Below are 22,559 nucleotides of genomic sequence, written 5' to 3' on the forward strand. Positions count from 1 at the left end.
TTAGTTTTATTGATCTTTGCTATTGTTTCCTTCATTTCTTTTTCATTTATTTCTGATCTGATCTTTATGATCTCTTTCCTTCTGCTAACTTTGGGGGTTTTTTGGTTCTTCTTTCTCTAATTACTTTAGGTGTAAGGTTAGGTTGTTTATTTGAGATGTTTCTTGTTTCTTGGGGTAGGATTGCATTGGTATAAACTTACCTCTTAGAACTGCTTTTACTGCATCCGATAGATTTGGGTCATCGTGTTTTCATTGTCATTTGTTTCTAAGTATTTTTTGATTTCCTTTTTGATTTCTTCAGTGATCTCTTGGTTATTAGGTAGTGTATTGTTTAGCCTCCATGTGTTGGTATTTTTTACAGAGTTTTCCTGTAATTGATATCTAGTCTCATAGCACTGTGGTCAGAAAAGATACTTGATACTATTTCAATTTTCTTAAATTTACCAGGGCTTGATTTGTGACCCAAGATACGATCTATCATGGAGAATGTTCCATGAGCACTTGAGAAGAAAGTGTATTCTGTTGTTTTTGGATGGAATGTCCTATAAATATCAGTTAAGTCCATCTTGTTTAATGTATTATTTAAAGCTTGTGTTTCCTTATTTATTTTCATTTTGGATGATCTGTCCATTGGTGAAAGTGGGGTGTTAGAGTCCCCTACTATGATTGTGTTACCATCGATTTCCCCTTTTATGGCTGTTAGCATTTGCCTTCTGTATTGAGGTGCCCCTTGTTGGGTGCATAAATATTTTCCATTGTTATATCTTCTTCTTGGATTGATCCCTTGATCATTATGTAGTGTCCTTCTTTGTCTCTTGTAATAGTCTTTGTTTTAAAGTCTATTTTGTCTGATATGAGAATTGCTACTCCAGCTTTCTTTTGATTTCCATTTGCATGGAATATCTTTTTCCATCCCGTCACTTTCTGTCTGTATGTGTCCCTGTGTCTGAAGTGGGTCTCTTTTTTCTTTAAATTAAAAGAAAATTTTTTTTTAAACATCTTTATTGGGGTATAATTGCTTTACAATGGTATGAAGTGGGTCTCTTGTAGACAGCATATATATGGTCTTGTTTTTGTATCCATTCAGCCAGTCTTTGTCTTTTTGTTGGAGCATTTAATCCATTTACATTTAAGGTAATTATCGATATGTATCCTCCTATTACCATTTTCTTAATTTTGGGGGGTTTATTATTGTAGGTCTGTTCCTTCTCTTGTGTTTCCTGCCTAGAGAAGTTCCTTTAGCATTTGTTGTAAAGCTGGTTTGGTGGTGCTGAATTCTCTTAGCTTTTGCTTCTCTGTAAAGGTTTTAATTTCTCTGTCAAATCTGAATGAAATTCTTGCTGGGTAGAGTAATCTCGGTTATAGGTTTTTCCCTTTCATCACTTTAAATATGTCCTGCCACTCCCTTCTGGATTGCAGAGTTTCTGCCGAAAGATCAGCTGTTAACCTTATGGGGGTTCCCTTGTATTTTATTTGCTCTTTTTCCCTTTCTGCTTTTAATATTTTTTCGTTGTATTTAATTTTTGATAGTTTGATTAATATGTGTCTTGGCGTGTTTCTCCTTGGATTTATCCTGTATGGGACTCTCTGCACTTCCTGGACTTGATTAACTTTTCCTTTCCCACATTAGGGAAGTTTTCAACTATAATCTCTTCAAATAGTTTCTCAGTGCCTTTCTTTTTCTCTTCTTCTTCTGGGACCCCTATTATTCGAATGTTGGTGCATTTAATGTTGTCCCAGAGGTCTCTGAGACGGTCCTCAATTCTTTTCATTCTTTTTTCTTTATTCTGTTCTGCAGTAGTTATTTCCACTATTTTATCTTCCAGGTCACTTATCCGTTCTTCTGCCTCAGTTATTCTGCTATTGATTCCTTCTAGAGAATTTTTACTTATTGTGTTCTTCATCATTGTTTCCTCTTTAGTTCTTCTAGGTCTCTGTTAAATTTTTCTTGTATTTTCTCCATTCTATTTCCAAGATTTTGGATCATCTTTAGTATCATAACTCTGAATTCTTTTTCAGGTAGACTGCTTATTTCCTCTTCATTTGTTTGGTCTGGTGGGTTTTTACCTTGCTCCTTCATCTGCTATGTGTTTCTCTGTCTTCTCATTTTGCTTAACTTACTGAGTTTGAGGTCTCTTTTCACAGGCTGCAGGTTCGTAGTTCCCGTTGGTTTTGGTGTCTGCCCCCAGTGGCTAAGGTTGGTTCAGTGGGTTGTGTAGGCTTCCTGGTAGAGGGGACTAGTGCCTGTATTCTGGTGGATGAGGCTGGATCTTCTCTTTCTGGTGGGCAGGTCCTCGTCTGGTGGTGTGTTTTGGGGTGTCTGTGACCTTATTATGATTTTAGGCAGCCTCTCTGCTAATTGGTGGGGTTGTGTTCCTGTCTTGCTAGTTGTTTGGCATAGGGTTTCCAGCACTGTAGCTTTCTCGTCGTTGAGTGGAGCTGGGTCTTGGCGTTGAGATGGAGAGCTCTGGGAGATTTTTGCTGTTTGATATTACGTGGAGCTGGAAGGTGTCTGGTGGAGCCATGTCTTGAACTCGGCTCTCCCACCTCAGAGGCACAGGCCTGACGCCCGGCCGGAGCACCAAGACCCTGTCATTCACATGGCTCAGAATAAAAGGGAGAAAAAAAGAAAGCAAGCAAGAAAGAAGGAAAAATAAAATAAAATAAAATAAAGTTATTAAAATAAAAAATAATTATTAAAAAAATAATTTAAAAAGTAACAAAAATAAAAAAGAAAGAAGAGAGCAACCAAACCATAAAACAAATCCACCAATGATAACAGGCGCTAAAAACTATACTAAAAAGAAAAAAAAACCAAAAACAAGTGGACAGACAGAACCCTAGGTCAAATGGTAAAAGCAAAGTTATATAGACAAAATCATACACAGAAGCATGCACATACACACTGACAAAAAAAGAAAAGGGGGAGAAAAAAATATATCGTTGCTCCCAAAGTCCACTGCCTCAATTTGGGATGATTCGTTGTCTATTCAGGTATTCCACAGATGCAGGGTACATCAAGTTGATTGTGGAGATTTAATCCGCCGCACCTGAGGCTACTGGGAGAGATTTCCCTTTCTCTTCTTTGTTCGCACAGCTCTTGAGGTTCAGCTTTGGATTTGGCTCCACCTCTGCGTCTAGGTCGCCTGAGGGTGTCTGTTCTTTGCTCAGACAGGACGGGGTTAAAGGAGCCGCTGACTCGGGGGCTCTGGCTCACTCAGGCGGGTGGGGAGGGAGGGGCACGGAGTGCGGGGCGAGCCTGCGCGGCAGAGGCCGGCGTGACGTTGCAGCAGCCTGAGGCGCGCCGTGTGTTCTCCCGGAGAAGTTGTCCCTGGATCACGGGACCCTGGCAGTGGCGGGCTGCACAGGCTCCCAGGAGGGGAGGTGTGGAGAGTGTCCTGTCCTTGCACACAGGCTTCTGGGTGGTGGCGGCAGCAGCAGCCTTCGCGTCTCATGCCCGTCCCTGGGGTCCGCGCTTCTAGCCGCGGCTCGCGCCCGTCTCTGGAGCTCCTTTAAGCAGCGCTCTCAATCCCCTCTCCTCGCGCACCAGGAAACAAAGAGGCAAGAAAAAGTCTCTTGCCTCTTCGGCAGCTCCAGACTTTTCCCCGGACTCCCTCCCGGCCAGCCGTGGCGCACTAGCCCCCTGCAGGCTGTGTTCACGCCGCCAACCTCAGTCCTCTCCCCGGGATCCGACCGAAGCCCGAGCCTCAGCTCCCAGCCCCGCCTGCCCCGGCGGGCGAGCACACAAGCCTCTGAGGCTGGTGAGTGCCGGTCGGCACCGATCCTCTGTGCGGGAATCTCTGCGCTTTGCCCTCCGCACCCCTGTTGCTGTGCCCTCCTCCGCGGCTCCGAAGCTCCCCGCTCCGCCTCCCGCCGTCTCCGCCCGCGAAGGGGCTTCCTAGTGTATGGAAACCTTTCCTCCTTCACGGCTCCCTCCCCCTGGGGCAGGGCCCGTCTCTATCCTTTTGTCTCTGTTTATTCTTTTTCTTTTGCCCTACCCAGGTACGTGGGGGGTTTCTTGCCTTTTGGGAGGTCTGAGGTCTTCTGCCAGCATTCAGTAGGTGTTCTGTCGCAGCTGTTCCACATGTAGATGTATTTCTGATGTATTTGTGGGGAGGAAGGTGATCTCCGCGTCTTACTCTTCCGCCATCTTGAAGCGCCTCCAGCCATTGGATTTTTTGTGTATTTTTCTTTTCTTGAATTCTTGTTTTAAGAGTAAGGACCAGAAATGGTCTGGTGCTTTTGCAGTGAAATGCGTGAGGGAGGAATGGATGTTATGAACGGGAACGGATGGATGAAGTAGGGAAATGTGGACTCACGGAGACAGAGTTGTGATAGCAGAGTGGCCAGGCCTCAGACATAGGCCTCACTGGGAGGTAATGTTTGAGCAGACTTTTGGAAAAAGTGAGGGAGGTAGCCATGAGGATAATGCAAAGAAGCCTTCCAGCCTGTGGGAGCAGTGGCACCAAAGCTCCCATGTGTTAGTGGAACCTCAGGGAGGTCAGTGCAAGTCTGGAGCAGAGTGAATAAGATGAGAGGGTGGTAGGAAATGAGGTCACAGTGATGGGTGATATCTCGTAGGTTGGGGGATGTACCTTGCAGGCACTGTAAACATGGAAACCATCTCATTGACCCCCATTGCACTTCTCTGGACACCTAAGGATCCAGAGAACCCAGGTTCCCAAAATTTTTAAAAATGGGCTCTTAATATTCAGATAGGATTTCCAGAAGCTTCTTTGGGGATTGTCGTCTCCAGTTGTGGCCAGTTACCCTGTGCTACATAAGTGTTGTTTGGTTCGCTCTGGTCAAGAGAAAAATGTTTTCTCTTTATATCAGGATTTCATCGAATACGACAGACTGAATTGCTCACCAGTCACCTGTGTTGCATTATGCATTTGGGTTTTGCTCTAAGATTTAAACAGCAGTAGCTATGATTCAGTTTCTTTGGAAGCAATGGCAGTTCAAGGCTTATCCAACAGCCAGTTTCCAGGATAGATATATGCTGCTTAATTAATATCGATCATTAGAACAACCTCGTAGGAACTTAGGTTTGTGAAGCAGTAAACAATTTACAAAGCAAGGCCACTCATGCAGAGCCACCTGACGGGTTCCACCAGCAGCACAATGGAGTGCAAGCCTCTTCATTCGCTATTGTTTCAGAGGAGGAAGTCTATCCTGTTGCACATTTTCCTTCCCACTGAGGATCACATTTCTATTTTATGTTCAGAGAGCATAATGTTGCCAAATATTCAGGAATGCAGATGCCCAACCAGTGCTCCAGGCAGGGGAGTTTTGAAGCAAATTCATTTTAGTGGGCCAGCCCTACCTTCCAGCTCTTTTGGCCAGGAGAGAAGAGCTGAGGAATGGGGGCCTGGGAAAGGCAAGGGAGGGTCTCTCCTCAGACCTGTGCTGTATCATTAGCAGCTTTCAAGAGAGCGCTACCTTTATACTTCTGGACATTAAGCAAGTACTTGATTTTCTTTGAAATGGTGAAGAAATAGACCTCAGCGTCCCTGTGGTAGTTTTACACGTGCTCTTATTTTTAGTACTTTTATATTTCCTGGTAAGGAGGGGAGGGAAGTTTGTTTAGTGATTCTAGAATGGACCACTTGCCTCCTGCACAGCTGTACCAGGTGCTCAGTGTGACTTCTTAACATTTCCCTGTGTGCTCAGTGCTGCTTTCATGATATTAAAGCCCCTTTTCTTTCTTATGCCACACAGAAGCGCCAGCATGGCAATGCCATTGGTGCCATCTACTTACCTTTCCTGCACCTGCCTCAAGACCCCAATGTTTTGCTTGTTTCTAATCACTTCACTTTGGCTTTTTTGGGTCTGTTTTCTAGTTGCTAAGGAAGGCCCGTCTTGCCTTGCTTCAACCAGGGCTTGAGGTGACCAGACACCTGGTGGTTTGAGGAGACTGCTGAGCTGTGTTCTGGCCTCTGTGTGTTGATAGGACGTATGAGGACTCAAACCCACAAATGTTCCCTCTTTATATCTTTGGCTTAAGATGACCGTGTGCCCAACTTAGACAAGAGGAAATTGTAGACTGATGGCTCTTTATTTCCGTATCATTACCTCGGAAATCATAATTCATGTATCCATTCAATCATTGGTCATCTAGTTCTGTGCCAGGCACGGAGCTTAGGCACCAGCGATAGAAGAGAAAACGAGGCAGGCACTGTCCCTGCCTTCCTGGAATTTATAATATGGTGAACTGGAAGTAGGAAGTTACTGTGTGATCAGGATAAGAGGTGATACAGCTCTGGAACTTGTGGGAGTGCAAAGAAAACAGCTATGGGAATCGTTATGGAGGTAGAATCAACAGACTGAAGAAGTTAAGAAAGATCATGTGCTTAATGGTGGATCAGATGCAAACCCAGGCCTGTTGACTAGCCCTTTGCCCTCCAGACTGTGGTCTAATCAGCTCTAGATGATGCGTCTTTCCCTCTTTCTAGTGTGTGTGAGAGAAGGTATTTTTCTGACTCATTTGTTTTTCATCCCCTTCTTTCCCTGGATTTCCATATTCCCTCTAAACTGTAGGTCCTCTAAGAGAGTGCCTACTTTTCCTTTTTTGTCTTTCCACAGTATTAGTTACACTTACTATGTATTCACCCAGCAAACATCTATGTGACAGGCGACAGGCATTGTATTAGGCCCTGAGGACAATGATGTGAAATCACACCCTGTCCCTGTAACCAAGGTGTTCACAGCTAGAAGGGGAAAACTGACCTGAAGTATATAAGTAAATGTACCTGTGTGTTACAGGAGCTTTGAAAGAAGTATGTATGGGATAAGATGGAGGACAGAGGAGTGGTTAATTAATTATAATATGGTGACGTGGAAATAATGATGACAGTTACACATTGTGATGTGCTATAAAGGCAAGGATTGGGGTGCTGAGGTAGAAAATAACAGGGGGATGGATATCTCTAGCTAGGGCGGTAGTGCTAGCATTGGTAGTCATCGTGATAATAATAATTATAATAATGGCTACTAACACTTATTGGACATTTAATGTGTCCAGCATTGCACTCAGCTCTGTATTTACATTACTTAAATTAATCTTTATAAAAATCTTACAAGGTAGGGCTGTTCCTATGTGACAAATGAGAAAAATAAAGAAAAGAGAAGCTATAAACTTGCTCACGATCACACATCATTCATTTCTTCACCGAATAATTGAATTTATTGCACATCTACGAAGTGCATGACACTGGCTATTGTGAGAGGAACGTGGACTTTTCCCTCCTCCAAGTTTCCTGGAGGAAGCATTTGTGAAAATAAGTCAGGCTTTCTAATGGAGGTGTGGACAAAGCACTGTGGGAGAGCAGAGCAGGGAGCTAACGGGGCCAGAAGGAGTGGGGGAAGGCTTCATAGAGGAGGGAGCGTGGGAGCTGGATCTTGATGAATGAATTGACTGCAGAGAGGAAGTGCTATGTGCAAAGGTGAAAAAGAGACATGAAACGGTGTGGGATAGTCAAGAAGCATTGGGGTCTGTGTGTGTGAGTGGTAGGGGAGGGGCTGGGGAGGATGGGTTGCCAGGAGGTGATGTGGGAAAGATTGATGGGGACCAGTTTGTGAAAGGCTGGAGTCAATGGGAAGGTACACGTAGGAGGACATGGATGGCCAGCAGAAGTGTTTTAGTAGGCTGGTGCCATGAAGGAATTCACAGCTTTCTGGAAGAAGATTCTTGAGAAATGAGGAACCTTACCAGTTAGCAGTACAATGTACAGTATCATTTTCAGTGGAGTTAAATGAATTCCTAACTTCCAGGATATTTGTATATATAGCAGCCCCAGAAATTTGTTCCACTGTAATTCTCGTAACCTGAATGAAGTCCTAGTGCCGTTTCATTTGTTCTGTCCCATGAGATGATATTTAGCAGAAGCAACCAAGACAGTAACATGGGAGATAAGAGCAGAGACATGGACAGTCCAAGGCACTGGGAATCTGAACAGAAAGGAGCAGGATCTTTGAGAGACACCCCAAAACTCTCTCTCACAGTCAAGGGTGGTACCTGAGAAGACATTTATTGTCTTGAGCATTTTGCTACAGTACTAAATGAATAGCTATAAAATGCTTACAGGGATGCTTCAGGGCTCTGCTGCCTCAAACCCAGTATTAGAAAGGATAACAGAGGTCTGGGATTGGAGCAGAGCATGGACCAGTCAGACGGATCTTGCTGCTCTGTATCCTGCAGACTGACGTCTAGAGCCCCAGTCAGGGGGACTGCCTGCTTCCTGGAAATGTGTGAGTGGGCCAAGGCCACTGAGGGTTACGTCAGTGTGCAAGCCGTCTTTCTACCCATTGCAAGGGAAGTTGCCTTAGAAGTTGAACTTGATCCAGTCGTCAGAGAAATGGTCTCTTTCTCAGGCTTTCCCTGAGCTCTTGGAACTCTTAAGGAAGGTGAACTAACATCAAAGAGTGAGCTAGTGATGGTTGCTTGTTTGTTTCGGTAATTTGATAAAAGTATTGATCAACACTTTTTGAACTACAGCCTTCCCTCCCTAATCCTAATCTGCACTATTCATTGTAAATCAGTTTAGAAATGCCTATGCAGCCAACATGACCTTGAGACAAGGGTCGCTAATCAGTCACTTTGAAATGAATTAATGGTGCATTCCCAGGCTTTGCTAGGTGTGAAGACAGTGGTGATGACATTGATCCAAATTAATGGTATGATAGATAGACTGTAGTTCTCAGGATCACATACCAGCATCAGTTAATAACTTCTTTCAGTGTCCATAGAAAAGATGTCAGGTATACTTCATTTTTTGCCGTGTCACTTTCTGCTGGAAAATATTTTTACAGAGAGACTATAGAGGCAGTGTGGCTTAGTAGGTAACAGCCTGGATTCTGAAGCCAAACTGCCTAGTTCCGAGCTTCTCCACTTATTGGTTGTGTGACTTTGAGGACACTTAACCTCTCTGTGCCTCAGTTTCCTCATCTGTAAAATGGGGATAATAATCATACCAAACTCCTAGGCTGATGATAAGGATTAAATGAGTTTTCTGACATATGGTCATGCTGTGTAAGTGTTAGCCATTATTTGTAATATTTCCAGTAATATCAGTCATAGGGAGTAGCCACCCAGAATGAACCATTGCTCTCTGAGCTTCACATTCTGAACTTTACTAAAAGGAAAGAAGTACACATTTGCTGTCAGGCACTATGATGGAACATTTGTTATCTCATGTGAAACTCTACAATCCGGTCCATTAGATGATTATCTCCATTTTAAAGATGAGGAAGTTATGGCTCAGAGAACTTAAATAACATGCCCCAGATGATATAGAGCTGAAGTGAACTTGAGCCCAATTGCAGTTCTCATGTTTTCCTTCTGTACTTTTGTTCCTTTTAGAATTCTCCAGGGATAAGTAGCAAACTGTGAAAAAGCAGAATTAAAAGTGCATGTCAACGCTGGCATTTTCACAGTACCCTGTGCTCTCTGCTCCCTTCCTCTCCTGCAGAGGTCGCCTGAGATGGTGTCTTATCTTATGTGATCCATCTTGCGCTGTGTGACTATGCCAAGGAGAGAGAGGCAGCCTGCGTGTCCCCTGGTCTCCCCCAGCCCCCTGCCTTGCCTCCTCTAATACCTCACTGGTTCCTCTGTCATGGAGCAGCCCACCCTCTCAGTAAGATTCAAAACACTCCTACTGTTCCAGCTCCCGAGAGCACCAGAAAGGAGTCAACACCCTCTAGAATCCCTCCTACATCTCCAGAGGGCCTAGTGCCTTCCAGAAGTTTAGAACCTTTGTTATTCTGTGAAAGTCTCAGACATCTTTTGGATGCAGTTCCTCGATGTTTACATCTGGGAAGTTCGGAAAGTCTTCATAACTGCCCGGGCATCATTAAGATGCAGACAATTCTGAGATTGCACAACTCAGCTTGTAAACACATGTCGGGATGACCCTGGCTTTTTATAGAGAAACTTATAAAGTTTCTACACCTTGGCAGTTGGAAAGAATATAGATTTGAAGATAACGTTTTGGTACTTCATGGGAATCAACATCATTTTGCCTCTATGCTCCAACCTTCACTTTCATTGGTGGTCCACCTCCCTTCATCCTTCATTACCACACCCTAAAATTATAGTTGTTTGTAAGAGCATGGATTTACATTCATATACATCAGGTTGTTTTTTTGCATATTGTATTCCAAGCCCATGCATGCAGGACAATTACCAGTCTACCTCCAGCTCACTGACTATGCAATCAAGACTCATTATTACCCTGGTTCTCATCCCATTCACGCCGTTTATGTCTCAGAACAACAGTGAATGGACAGCAAGGTATATTGCAGGACATGAAGGGAATAAGAAGGCCAAGGACATGGGGATAAATTTGAACTAAGGAGGGGAAAAATTAGGTGAAGATGGTTTGTCTGAGGAGCTTTATCGTCTTTGATGTTTGAGAAATTTTACTTTTTGTTAGCTGTTTCTTGAATCATGATCCTTGGGTCTGGTGGAAAACTGTAATTTTTGGAAGGCTTATTTCTGCAAAAGCTTACGGTTATGGAGAAAAATCAATGTTTGTAGGCCCATGAATCAGAGTCTAAGGAGTCTGTTTGGATATTTAGTGTCTCATAAAATGTAACGTAGAAAAGACTTGTGGAGCATCAGAGCTGTAAAAGATCATGGAGACCATGTGGTCCTCACCCCTCCTTCTAGTGATGAGGCTGTGAAGCCAAGGGAAGCTGAATGATTTATGCAGGTTACATGGCTACAAGGAGGGTTAGAGAGACTGAAGTAGAAGAGACCTCCTGACTCCTAAACCAGTATATTTTCAACATTATCACACGTTACTAATCATTTGGAAGCATTTGAACCAAAGTATGAACCGTGTATTATGAGAGAATCTTAGCAAGAAGAGACCTTGGAGGTCATCTAGTGCCATCTCCCTCCTGTTGCAAGAATCCTCTTGGTGACATTAACAGATGGCACTACTCCCTACTGATGCTAGGAAGCTTAGTACTTTATAAGGCAACTTGTTTTATCTTTGCCTATCCCTACATATTGGTAAATTTACCCCAACAAAAGGTCGAATTTCTGTTTTTAAAGCCTCAGTCCAGGAGGAGTGAGTGTGGCCAAAGGGGAATGGAATGGTATTAGTGATGGTGTAGAGTTTTACTCTTAATATAAGGATAATAATGCCTATCTTGTAGGGTCAGTGTGAGGATCAGAGGTACAGTTTGTAAAGCATCTACCATAATAGCTGCTTCAATAGGTACTCAAATTTTAGTTATTGTTGGCTTTTGTCATCATGATCCCATTTTTTGAAATTATGCCCTCTGGAGCGACATAGACTGTGTCTAATCCCGCAAATATTTGGAAGGCAGTTAGCATGACCTCTAAGCCTTCTTTTCTTCAGACTAAATATTCCCTGATTCTTGTACCATTCTTCCTGTGATGCATTTTGGATGCCTCCATTGCTTTCATTCCCTCCTATTTGTCAATTTCCCCCTTAAACTGTGGTGGCCAAATGTGGTCAGTCCGATGTGCTTGACAGTAGAATAATTACATCCCTTGATCTGGACATCGCACTTCTCCTACAACAACCTAGATTTATGTTAGCATTTTTGGAGGCCAGATCACACAGTTGGCTCAAGTAAAACCTTGTTCTACTATCCAGAATGTTAGCGACGTCTCCCAACATTGTGTCAACCACAGATTTGACAAGCATGATTTTTACATCTTCATCCAAGCGGTTGATAAAAATGTTGAACAAGAAAAGGCCAAAGGCTGAGCCTCCCGGAACACCTCAGATCCTTCCCTGCATATTGACATCCAACCGGTGTTTGGTGACGTTGTTTCACCAGCTCCAAGTCTACTCACCTATGCTAACAAAAATAACTCAGCGAGATATAGTCATTCTTGTGTTTTTGAAATTGGATATTTATTTAAAGATAAAATGCCATTCTTTTATCAAGGAAGACAGGTTTTGAACCCATAATTGGGAAAATGTGAACTCAGAAGTAATTTCATGTTTGAGTTACTATGTAATGCTGAAAGAAAAAAAAAAAACCAACTTAATGTGAAATGATAATGCTCGCTTACATTTGTTTATTTTTCCAAAATGTTTCGAAATTATTCTCTGGGTCTGGGGGGAAGGAGGCTGGAGAATTTTCAGATTTCATGCGTTGGGGAGAAAGGAGATTTTTGAAATATTAGGATATAACTTTCAAGAGCTTTTTCCATCTCTGGTGGAGATCACAGAGACAAAGAGATCTCTTAAAAATGTTGGTGGGGGAGGGTGTGAAGTATATCCTAGATAGTCTTTTTTATTCTTTTTAATGGTTCACAGAGAAGATTCTTAAACTTTTTGAGGGGAGAGTTATTTCTTTCTCTCATTTAACATGCTTTATGCTGAAGAAATCAAACCAGTGTCTTTGCACCAGGTTTCAAAATTTTTGAACCAAGTTTTTCCTGGTTTCCATTGGTGGAGATTAAGAATGGTTATGGACATACCATTTGAGCCAAAGTGCTCAAAGACTTGAAGCTCGTTTCTTGGTATCTTCCTTGAAGGGCTCGTTTAATGTTTTCTCAAAGGCTTTACTTTCTAATCTACGTTCCACGTTTGTGGCTTTCTTCTTAATTCTGATCCTCTCTGTTTCTCTACCCCATAATCAAACAAGTATGTTAACATCTAACATATCTTAACATCTTTCATTGTGATCATGCTTTGAGATTTCAAGGTAAATAGACAAAAGAGTTAGCATTCTCAAAAATCACCCAGGAAATAAAAGATAAGTTTTCATTATACTGAATATTCTAGGAATGTCATTTTATAATTTACTCATTCTCTCACTATTTACTGCATGCCTACTGTGCCAGGCACTGATCTGGGCCACAGAGACTCAGTAGGGAGTAAAGTCGGACTTTGTCCCTTCTCTCATTGTGCTTATATTCTAGAGGGAGAAACAGATATTGATCAAATAATCGAAGACAATTGTAAACTTGTGAAAAGTGCTATGAAGGAGGGGGAGATGGTGCCCCTCATTGGAAAGGTCAGGGAAGGCTTTCTCACATGATGCCTAGTTTGTGATTTGAAGGTGGAGTCTGGGGAAGAGTACAGGTAGCAGAAAACAGCATATTCAGCTCTGTGCTGAAATGGAGCATCTTCAGTATGAGAGCAGGAAAATTCATGCAGGTGGAGTGAATCGCAGAGAGCCAGAGTGAAGGTGGTGTGAGATGAGCAGGGGAGGTAGGAAGGGTGTCATACAGGCCTTGGAGGTCACACTGAGAGTGCTGTCGGGGTCTTCTGAACCATGAGAGGCCACCTAAGAAGCATGGAGAGGGTGGGCCATGTAGCTGGATTTGTGTGCGATGAGATCAGTTTTGCCTTTTGAAAGGATGACTGTGGCTGTATTATGGGAAAGAGGAGGAAGGGAAGTCAGGTGAATGACAAGGGACCAGTTAGGAGAGCACTTCTTTAATCCAGGAAAGAAGATGGTGGTTGGGTGGAAGTTGGTGGAAAAAGAGATGGAAAGAGAGGATGCTTACATTGAATTTATGGTACTTGGGGACTGCATGTGGGGGTGATAGAAAAGAGGTGCCAAAGGAGGTTTCAGACATTTTATATTATTGTTTGTGAACTTAAAGAGAATATTATTTTAAAAATTGATTAGCTCTATTGATAACTTTCACTAGCACAGCACAACAGGAATAATAAAAAGAGAGCAGAAATCCTTCTGTGCCTCAGATCTATTATTGACAAAGTAGGTGACTGTGAACAGGATGAAAAATTTCAAATATCTTTAAGGATCTAAACACTGGAAAAATAATACTTACAATGTTTACTTCATCACAACCTCACTAAGACCTAGAGAAATAAGTTGGTGAAGGTTCACTTTCGAAAGAAATAATGATTATCTTTATTTTCGCTATTACTTTTACTTTGATTCTCTACTCCTCTAGATCCTATAAAAAGAACTCAAGCGTATCCCTGTGCTGCCACCCCAATACAAGTCACCATTCCTTTCATCTCACTTTAAGCAACCACAATATTTTCCCACGTCAGAAAAACCTTCCAGTATATGAGGGGAGCCTTTGGATCATGTGTGTGTGTGTGTCTAAGCCTGTTCATGCCTTTGGGATCGGAGGACAACAGTCGGCTTACAGTCTAAGCCAGGTGCCCAGTTGCCATCTGGGCTCCCGACAAGCTGTGTGGTCAGGGTATGGAAATCAGAAACCTGGGAAAGGTGTAGTGTGATGGACACAAGCACCCCCAATACCATATATGTTATCACCGTCATTTAACACACAGTGCCATCTGGCTCCCGACAAGCTGTGTGGTCAGGGTATGGAAATCAGAAACCTGGGAAAGGTGTAGTGTGATGGACACAAGCACCCCCAATACCATATATGTTATCACCGTCATTTAACACACAGTGCAGGAAATCCTGTTCTTTACAGAAGAACTTCAAAGAACCACTACTAGTAGTCCTGGGTAACACTTTTTTTTTTTTTCTTTGCCAAAGCGCAGACAGATATTTTTCCTCTAGTAAATTGCTAGTGACACTCCATTTCTTTCCTGTCATCCTCAAACCATTGTGCAACTGACCTCTCAGATTTCCCTACCCTTCAAGGCTGAAGGGCTGTACCTATCTGGCTGTTTCCAGAGGCCCACTGACTTATGTTGCTTTGCCCTGAACTTCCTTTTTCTCTTCTAGGTTCTGAATTTCTCACATTTCAGCCCCACCATGTTGATCAGCCCTCTTCTGCCTCAGTGTGAATCCTCTCTTGTTGTCCCATTGACATTCTCTTCTAGGAAGAGCTGTCTTTTAAGCCAGCTTTATCATGCATATTTTACCTTATGTTTGAATTTTAAACAAAGAAACCTTCATTCAAGTCATCAGAAATAAATACATGATATTAGGTCCCTCAAGTGACTCAGTTGTGTCATTATTTTCTTCACTACTTTCATGCAGTGTTTGCTTACTAACTGCCTACTGTGCTCTAAGCACCGTGGATAGAATAATGAACACAAACATTCTATATTCTTGAGGAAAAGACAATGAACAAGTAAACAGACGAGAAATCATTGTCAGTATTCCATTATTCCACCAAATTGTTAGAGATTGATTTTATGGAAATACAGCAGAGTTGTAACTCTCACTCCTGTCATTGGATCCCAGACACCCTGTTGTCTTTTCCAGTCGTTCATCCTCAGTCCCCAGGTTGTTGAGCTTGGGTCATGAGTACCCAGATTATGATTTGGAAAAGTAGTTTCCTGGAAAAAAAGAAGAGGTGGTTAGTCTTATAGGACTGAAAAAGAAAAAATAACAAGTGTGCTTGTCATTCAAAGCAGGGTGCTGAATGGCTCTTTGCTAAATCATAGTATTATGCACTTACCACAGAAGTCATTTTCAAATGCAATATATATCACACCAAGTCAGAGCAGATATGCCCTAAACATCCCTGATGTAAACCTCCCATTGGGATGGCGGCAGGGTGATTAGCGAACTTCCAGGTATTTTCTTATGTGCTTTCCTCTTAAGGTGAATAGTTATTTTTCATCTCATCGTAGCTGTAAGTTGTAACAAAGATAAATGGACCCATGGCTTGCCAGAAGCCATAACTCTGTATTTAGTTGACATGACCAGATTCCCCATTTTGGCCTTTGAGACCTTGAGAGTAGACTGAAGCATTCACCTCTTCTGACCCTTTTCCCTCTGTCTTCTGTCTTCTCTGGGCAGAATATTTCGATGCATAACACCGTTGGTGGGGCCGTGGTGGGGCCTGGAGCTCACCAGCTTGGCAGCACCCGGATGCCCAACCATGACACCAGCGTTGTGATTCAGCAAGCCATGCCGTCACCCCAGTCCAGCTCTGTCATCACACAGGCACCTTCCACCAACCGCCAGATCGGGTAAGGAGACCTCCTCGGCTGTCTCTGGGTCCTGGCTGGAGCTCAGGGAATGTTCTAGACTTTCTCCTAGTTTCTAGTCCTCAGGTTGGATAAGACAGAAGTTGGTTTTCCTGGCTGGTGTGATGTTGCCTAGAGCTCAGAGTGATGTTTTTGATGGGAGAAGGGAAGAGGGAGTCTCTGTTTGGTGGAAGCTCTTTGACCCTGACTTTGGGGCGAAAAGCAAGTCATTCTGTGTCATTGTTTCTTCAAACAAGATTCTTGAACTTCAAGATGACCATGGGGGAACCCCATGGATGTTGAGAGCAGAGCATAGTTCTCAGGACAAATGCTTGAGGATGGCGGAGGGAAGTGTCACCTGCCCAGCCTCCTCCCTAACAGAGTATGTCCCTCTATTCCTAAGATCTAAGCCCATCACCTGTGTCTTTGGTGTATTTCCATGGCCCTCCTTCCCTCTGATCATTTCTTCTGTGCTTCTCTTCCTTTTTAATACCTTCTCATTAGCTTTCCTCTCTCTCTGCGTTGGTCCATATTCATTCCTGGAGTAGACAAAACAAAGCAAGCAGGCCCTATCCCTCTCATTTATGTAAAAAGAGACAACACTGAGGCATTGAGAAAAAGAGGTAGAATGCTCCCAGACACTGTGTATTATGGGATGGAAAGAGAGCCCACTTCTGAGTATCAGGTGATAGCTCTCGGCCCTTGTTACTCAGAGTGTGGTCTGAGGACCGGCAGCGTGGGTATTACCCAGGCGCTTCTTAGAAATGCAGAATCTCTGGCCCAGCTTCCTTCTCTCCAGAATGAGGATGGTATCTCTTCTTTCCACCCTCACGAGAGTAAAGTGAAAAGGAAATAAAAGGTTTAAGGGTGCTTGGGATCTTAGAAAGAAAAGGTAGTAACTTAAGCCAAAGAGCTATGATAAATTTATGTTGCTGGGTGCTGAGAACTGCTTGCTCTCTGTTCCCAGAATTCTCTGTTTAAAATAGGAAAGGGAGCTTGCTGTGTTTGGTATATGCATCAGAATTTAGTTTGAATATTCCATTGAATAATAGATACGGTGATTTTAAGAAAAATATTAGAAGCTGTCCCACTATTTGTCAGTCTGTCTTTTCCCTTCCTTGTTTTAAATGCTTGTAAGAATTACACACCAACAGGGAGCATTAGGGACAATGGCTTATCCCTCCTTAGAATGCTCTAGAAAGGGTACCTTGTCTCTCACATTTCTCAACTTATCAGGATGGGTTGTGACATATGAAGATGAATCTTAACAAATGACAGTTGTGGGTGATGACTATTCTGTGAATTTGCCATGGGTACATTTGGTTTCCCATTCAAGAAACAGAAAATTAATCTGGCCATTTGAATGCTTGGCTTTGTTGGAAGAAGCCAATGCTAAATTCGCAAGTGTCTCGGTTAAAGATTTCTTTTCTTCTCAGATGACTGTGGGAGCAAATGTTGCACCTCCTAAAGCAAGAACCTATAATATACTAAGAGGGTGGGGTCGTTAAAGACAGCATTTCAATCTCAAGGGACTCCTTCACTCCAGGGGCTTGGCTTTGGGCAAACAGTTCACAGTTAGGCAAGCTAATTGTCATTATTTTATTTTTCTTTCAAGGGGAGAAAAACATAAAATGTGCTAGAGTTTACTAGCAGTTTTACAGCATTCCTTCTCCCCTGGAGTTCTGCTTCCTGCCCCACGACTGCCCTCTTGCAGGACCTTAGTATCTGGCCATTGTTAGTACAATGCTGGTTTTTGTGAAACAGTCATTTAAGGGTTAGCACTAAATTCTAAGATGGGTATTGACTCTGTCAGTAATGTACCCAGCTGGCCCAGGGCTGTACAGTTGGATGACATTCCTAGGCTGTGTCACTGCCCTGACAGGTGTGGGTGTTCCTCTGTTACATGTGACCTCCCAACCCACTCTGTCTTCTCGTTTATTCCCAATCCTGGGGTGTTACGTGTCTCTCCTGGTGTGTTCTAGGAGATAATTGTCACTTTTAGGACTCTATCTTGTTGCCGAACTTGAAGGAAGCTGTTTCTTTGCTTCACATCCTTCCCTGTTGTGCTTACCATGTTGATTCCAACCCCTACTTCCTGTCATTTCCATTTTCTCCACGTGGCCCATCTAAAACCTTGCCCGGATGATCATGGGGGCTCAGCAAGTAACAACCCAACCCATCTCACCAGTGGATTCAGAATGAAACTCTAGGTGGTAACATTTGGGGATGGTTGACTCTTTTAGTTCTCTCAGCAAAGAGGAAATGAGTACTTATTTTAAAACATGAGTTCCCTCTGGAGACTGTGTCTTTAAATGAGCATTTGAAATTGCAGATAGTTTTCTTTTTTTTTTCTCTGAGGCTGCACAGAACCATATTGTAGTAATATTCTGATTTTTATCACAACCTCAAATATTTAAGTGTCAAAATCTGGCCAAGCCACCTGCAAATGTTTGCCATGGCTACTGGCCAACAAAAACAGCAAACAGCAATGAAAGTCTTCATTCAGGCTCAGCACTTAAGCTGCATCCAGCCAGAGAGGCTGGGACCCACCTGTGCCCAAGCACAGGGCTCTTTTGCTGCGGCCAGTGGGTGTGTTCACGACTAGAACTTTGCGGGAGAGGGAGGGGGCTGCCTGTCTCCTAATTCCCCCCTTTTCTTCCCTTCGACTAGTGCTCGGCTTCTGTTGCCAATCCCACTTTTGTTCTCCTTTCTGCCACTACCCCGCTTTATGTTGTATTTAAACTTAGCGGTTTGAATGGATTGGGAGTGATATTGACATGAAGGGCGGGGAAATGAGAGCAGTGCCTGTTCTCAGGGAAGATCTGGGGGACAAAGTTTATGCATCCTTGTGTGCGCATTTGATTTTCATACTTTTGGAGCAGGCATTGAGCCAAAGTAGAACAAAATGAGTGTGTATGCAAAAATCTGAAGAAATAAGGTTATAAAAGTAGGTAGACAAACCACGTGGGCAACTTTCAGTGCATCCCATGTCACCGCCCCGGCCCCCCGACCATGCCGTTGCCCAGTTCTGTCCAAGTAGCACTTTTATCCCAATAGAAACTGGAGGTAAGTATAAATATCCCAAATTGCGCTCGTGTGGTTAGGCAGCCTAGAAAATCACACAGCGCTAGAGAGTGTAGGAGGCATCCCCAAACTAGTGACTACTTGTGCTTAGTCAAACGGGCAGACGCTCTGTCGGAAAGAGTGTCTTTGGCTGATTGATGGTAGCATTTTAGGAGATAAGTTTTCCAGGATGGTAGCATTAGGAGATAAGTTTTCCAGGTGGAAAAAAAAAAAAGAGTGAGCCATGGGCTGTGGGAGAGACAGAAAACGAGCATGTGTTAAATATAGATGAAATTGATTCAGGCTTGGACCAAATATGTGGCAGATTCCAAGCAGTATCTCTACTCCAGTCATTTTTATTAGATATCATGTAATAGGCTCATTAATTTAGGACCAAGTCTGCAAACCCGGGAAAATGGTGGATGAGCAGGTAACAGTGATGCAAATTCTCTCTCTCTCTGTCTCTTCTTCTGTCTTTTCCTCTCTTTATCTCTCTCTCTCTCCTCATATGAGACATGTTTGTAGGAGTCAGTAATCAGCTGAGTAGGTGGCTATAATCTTAATACATTCCCAGCTTTCCTAAAGAAGCCGATTTCTCTTTATGGAGTCAATGTTATTAGATAATTCATGCTCAGTAATTCTTCAGGAGAACTGTGAAGATAATATAGAGTGTAGAGGTCTACAAAAATGGATATCAGTACAGAGTTCTGACAGGTTATGGGATGCACTGCCAAAATATTCCACAAAATTTCTTCCTGTTTTCAAAATGTTCCATAGATTTAGTTCTCTGTGTGGAATTGGGCAAATACATAAGCTCCTTAGATTACTGGTGAAAATTATTTGACAGTAATTGTTTACAGTGGAGGTGTGATAACATCTAACATCAGAACATACAAGTGTTCCTACCAAGGCTGATATTTGCACAGAAGGTATCTGGTCCATTGTGGAATATTCTAGTTAAGATATCAGGAAACTAGAAAATACGTTCAACAGCGTGTGTATATGAAACCTCTCCCTGATTATATGCCAGTTTTAGTCCTGGCAAATATATGTTTGTGTGATGTGCAGCTCTATTAGCTGTTTGGTCATAAGCTCTATTTGCATGAAGCTGTACTTAGGCAATGTAGACCTAAAACTTAGCCAGATATTTGTATAAAATATCGTAGAAGCAAGTCTTGTTTTATGTAAAAATAAAAAGGAACTGATACTCATCATGAATTGTATTTCTCACACCTTTTATGTGATTCTTTAATAATAATACTAATAAAAAGAAGAGCTTATCACATCTCAGAACTTGTTGGCATAAAAAGCAACACCACCTTGCCTATCGGGGAGCGTCATGTGGCTTTGTTGTATGAGTTGTCGTTGCTGCTTGAGGTGTCCATCGAGATGGGAATGTTAATTGATTCAAAGGTTTTTGTGTTACTGTTGCTCTGAAAAAAAAAAAAAAAAAAAAAGGAGAGTGGTCAATAAATGATGCCATCACAGAAAGGCACCAATTAAAGAAGCCTTAGATAACAAAGCAGGTTACAGTTTAAGAATGTGCTTGCTCTGTAAGTGCATAGGTGTATAAATCCATTATTAAGAGTTTTCTTAAACTCCACAAACCAACGGAGCACGATTAAGACTGTCACTGCCCACAACCGGGCAGTGCTAGCGGCGTCCAGGCCAGCCTCTTCCTGCTAGAGGCAGCAGCCGGCAGGCCCCGGCTTATCACTGCCCGCCCCTGCCCCCTACCCTTCTCCAGGACAGCCTGAAGCCTCCTTTGAGTAATTCAGAACAGAAGCCATTATTTCCTGCTTTGTGTTTTGCTGAATATCATGGCCGTGAACATTGCTTTATTGTTAGAAAGTTGCTGGATCTTTCACAGCGCCGAGAACATTTACGAGGGCCCTTCAAGGGGATGCTTTCTGGGAGGGTTGACGGACTTAACCATATGGCTTCCGTTAAATCCCATACAGAGCCTTGAGAAATTACCTCTGACAAGGGGGCCAGCAGCCTTCCACTCACAGAGTTTTATGTGTGGAATGAAACATTAAGTACTGATACTTGAGGAAATATAAGGTTTCTTAACATTCAGAAGTTGTAATACCACATGGTATTGTGGCCAGATGAAGGGGGCAGAGCCAGAACACCAGAGCACATGGCTGCGTATTCCAAGGAGCGGAAACACACCCCTGCTCTCCTCTCTGAATCTGGTTCTTGCCTGTGACCCCTCAGGCCAGTCTTGTATGTCTTGGTGTCTCAGCTTCTCACCCAGAACACAGCAAGTCTGGTATCTTAGCTCGGACTGCTATAGAAAAATACCTTAGACCCGGTGGCTTAAACAATAGGCATTTATTTCTCACAGTTCTGGAGGCTGGAAAGTTCAAGGTCAAGGTACTGGCAGATTTGGTTCTTGGTGAGGGCTCTCTTCCTGCCTCGCAGATGGCCGTCATCTCACTGTGTGATCACCTGACCTCTTCTTTGTGCATGCAGAGAGAGAGAGAGACAGACAGGCAGATTGACAGAGAGACAGAGAGAGAGGAGAAGGAGACAGAGAGATGGTGTCTCTTCCTCTTCTTAGGACACTAATCCCATTATAGGGGCTCATGACCCGTTTAAACCTAATTACCCACAAAGGCCCCACCTCCTACTACCATCACATGGGGGTTAAGTCTTCAACATATGAATTTGGAGGAAGACACATTCAGTCCATAACAGCTAGTCTTCTTGGGAAAGATAATTGAAAGTCACTCTTCAATGGCTTAAGCTATTTGTTAGAAAAGCCTGGGATTAGCAGGCTGATACTAAAGAGAAGAAAGGAAGCAAACGTTTATCCAACATCTACTATGTGCCAGGCACTGATCTAGCTTTGCGTGTTGTTTTCTATCACTTTCCAAGAGCCCAGAGGGATAGTTAGTTGCTCTGGTTTTTTTTTTTTTTTTGCTCTAGGAAGAGAAGTAACTTGTCCAAAGTCATTCAGCCAGTGAGATGAGCAGATTTTTGAACGTGGCTCTATTGGACTTCAAAGCACATGTTTTCCCTGTGCTCCTGCCTATAGCAATCCCAGTGCTGTGGAAGACACATGAGCATGTCTGACCATTTGGGAGAGTCATCTAACCACAAGAGTTGGCTAATGCTTAGTCTCTGGTTACAGTGTAAAGAGCTTCTGTGCTTTCACATACCTGCAGGGCGGTCAAGGGCAGAGGTGGACACACTGAGTTGCCAGCAGCTGCTTCAGTCCTTCAGTAGAAATATACAGGAGTTCCCTGGCCCTCAAGGAAGGGGGATTGGGGGCTGTTTGAGCACAGGGTTACAGAGAGGGCCTGTGCCTGGGAGATCTGGCCAAATACCCTTATTTGTAAGAAAACCAAAGTCAGCGCTGATAGTGCTGCCCTTTCTCCAGCCATTTGGTTGCTGGACAGTTGGCTTTGTGGTTTGCAGGAAGACCCTATCCCCCGCCCAGATAAAGTGTGACTTCCAGCCTATTCTGATTCCTGTGTGGATAGGTGGCTTTGCCTGTGACATCCTCTTGGGGGACGATTTCATTTCTGAATCTTACAAACAGAAGCCCTGCTCACAAAGTTCCAGAACCTTCCATATAAGTGTCTGTGTGTGTTTTGACCTTCTCTCCCCCCCCCCCCCTTT

General features: G+C 43.2%; 1 protein-coding gene across 2 annotated transcripts in view; it reads left to right on the plus strand.

Moving 5' to 3' along the window:
- The window catches only part of CREB5 (cAMP responsive element binding protein 5), a 405,433-nt gene that overhangs the window by 143,147 nt on the left and 239,727 nt on the right, over positions 1–22,559 (plus strand). For both annotated transcript variants that reach the window (XM_007466089.1, XM_007466090.1), the window contains exon 5: positions 15,697–15,869. In XM_007466089.1, the coding sequence (XP_007466151.1) occupies positions 15,697–15,869 (173 nt within the window). The remainder of the gene's footprint in view (positions 1–15,696; positions 15,870–22,559) is intronic.

Source organism: Lipotes vexillifer, unplaced genomic scaffold (genome assembly GCF_000442215.2).
Source record: "Lipotes vexillifer unplaced genomic scaffold, Lipotes_vexillifer_v1.1 scaffold150, whole genome shotgun sequence".
Lineage (NCBI taxonomy): Eukaryota > Metazoa > Chordata > Mammalia > Artiodactyla > Lipotidae > Lipotes > Lipotes vexillifer.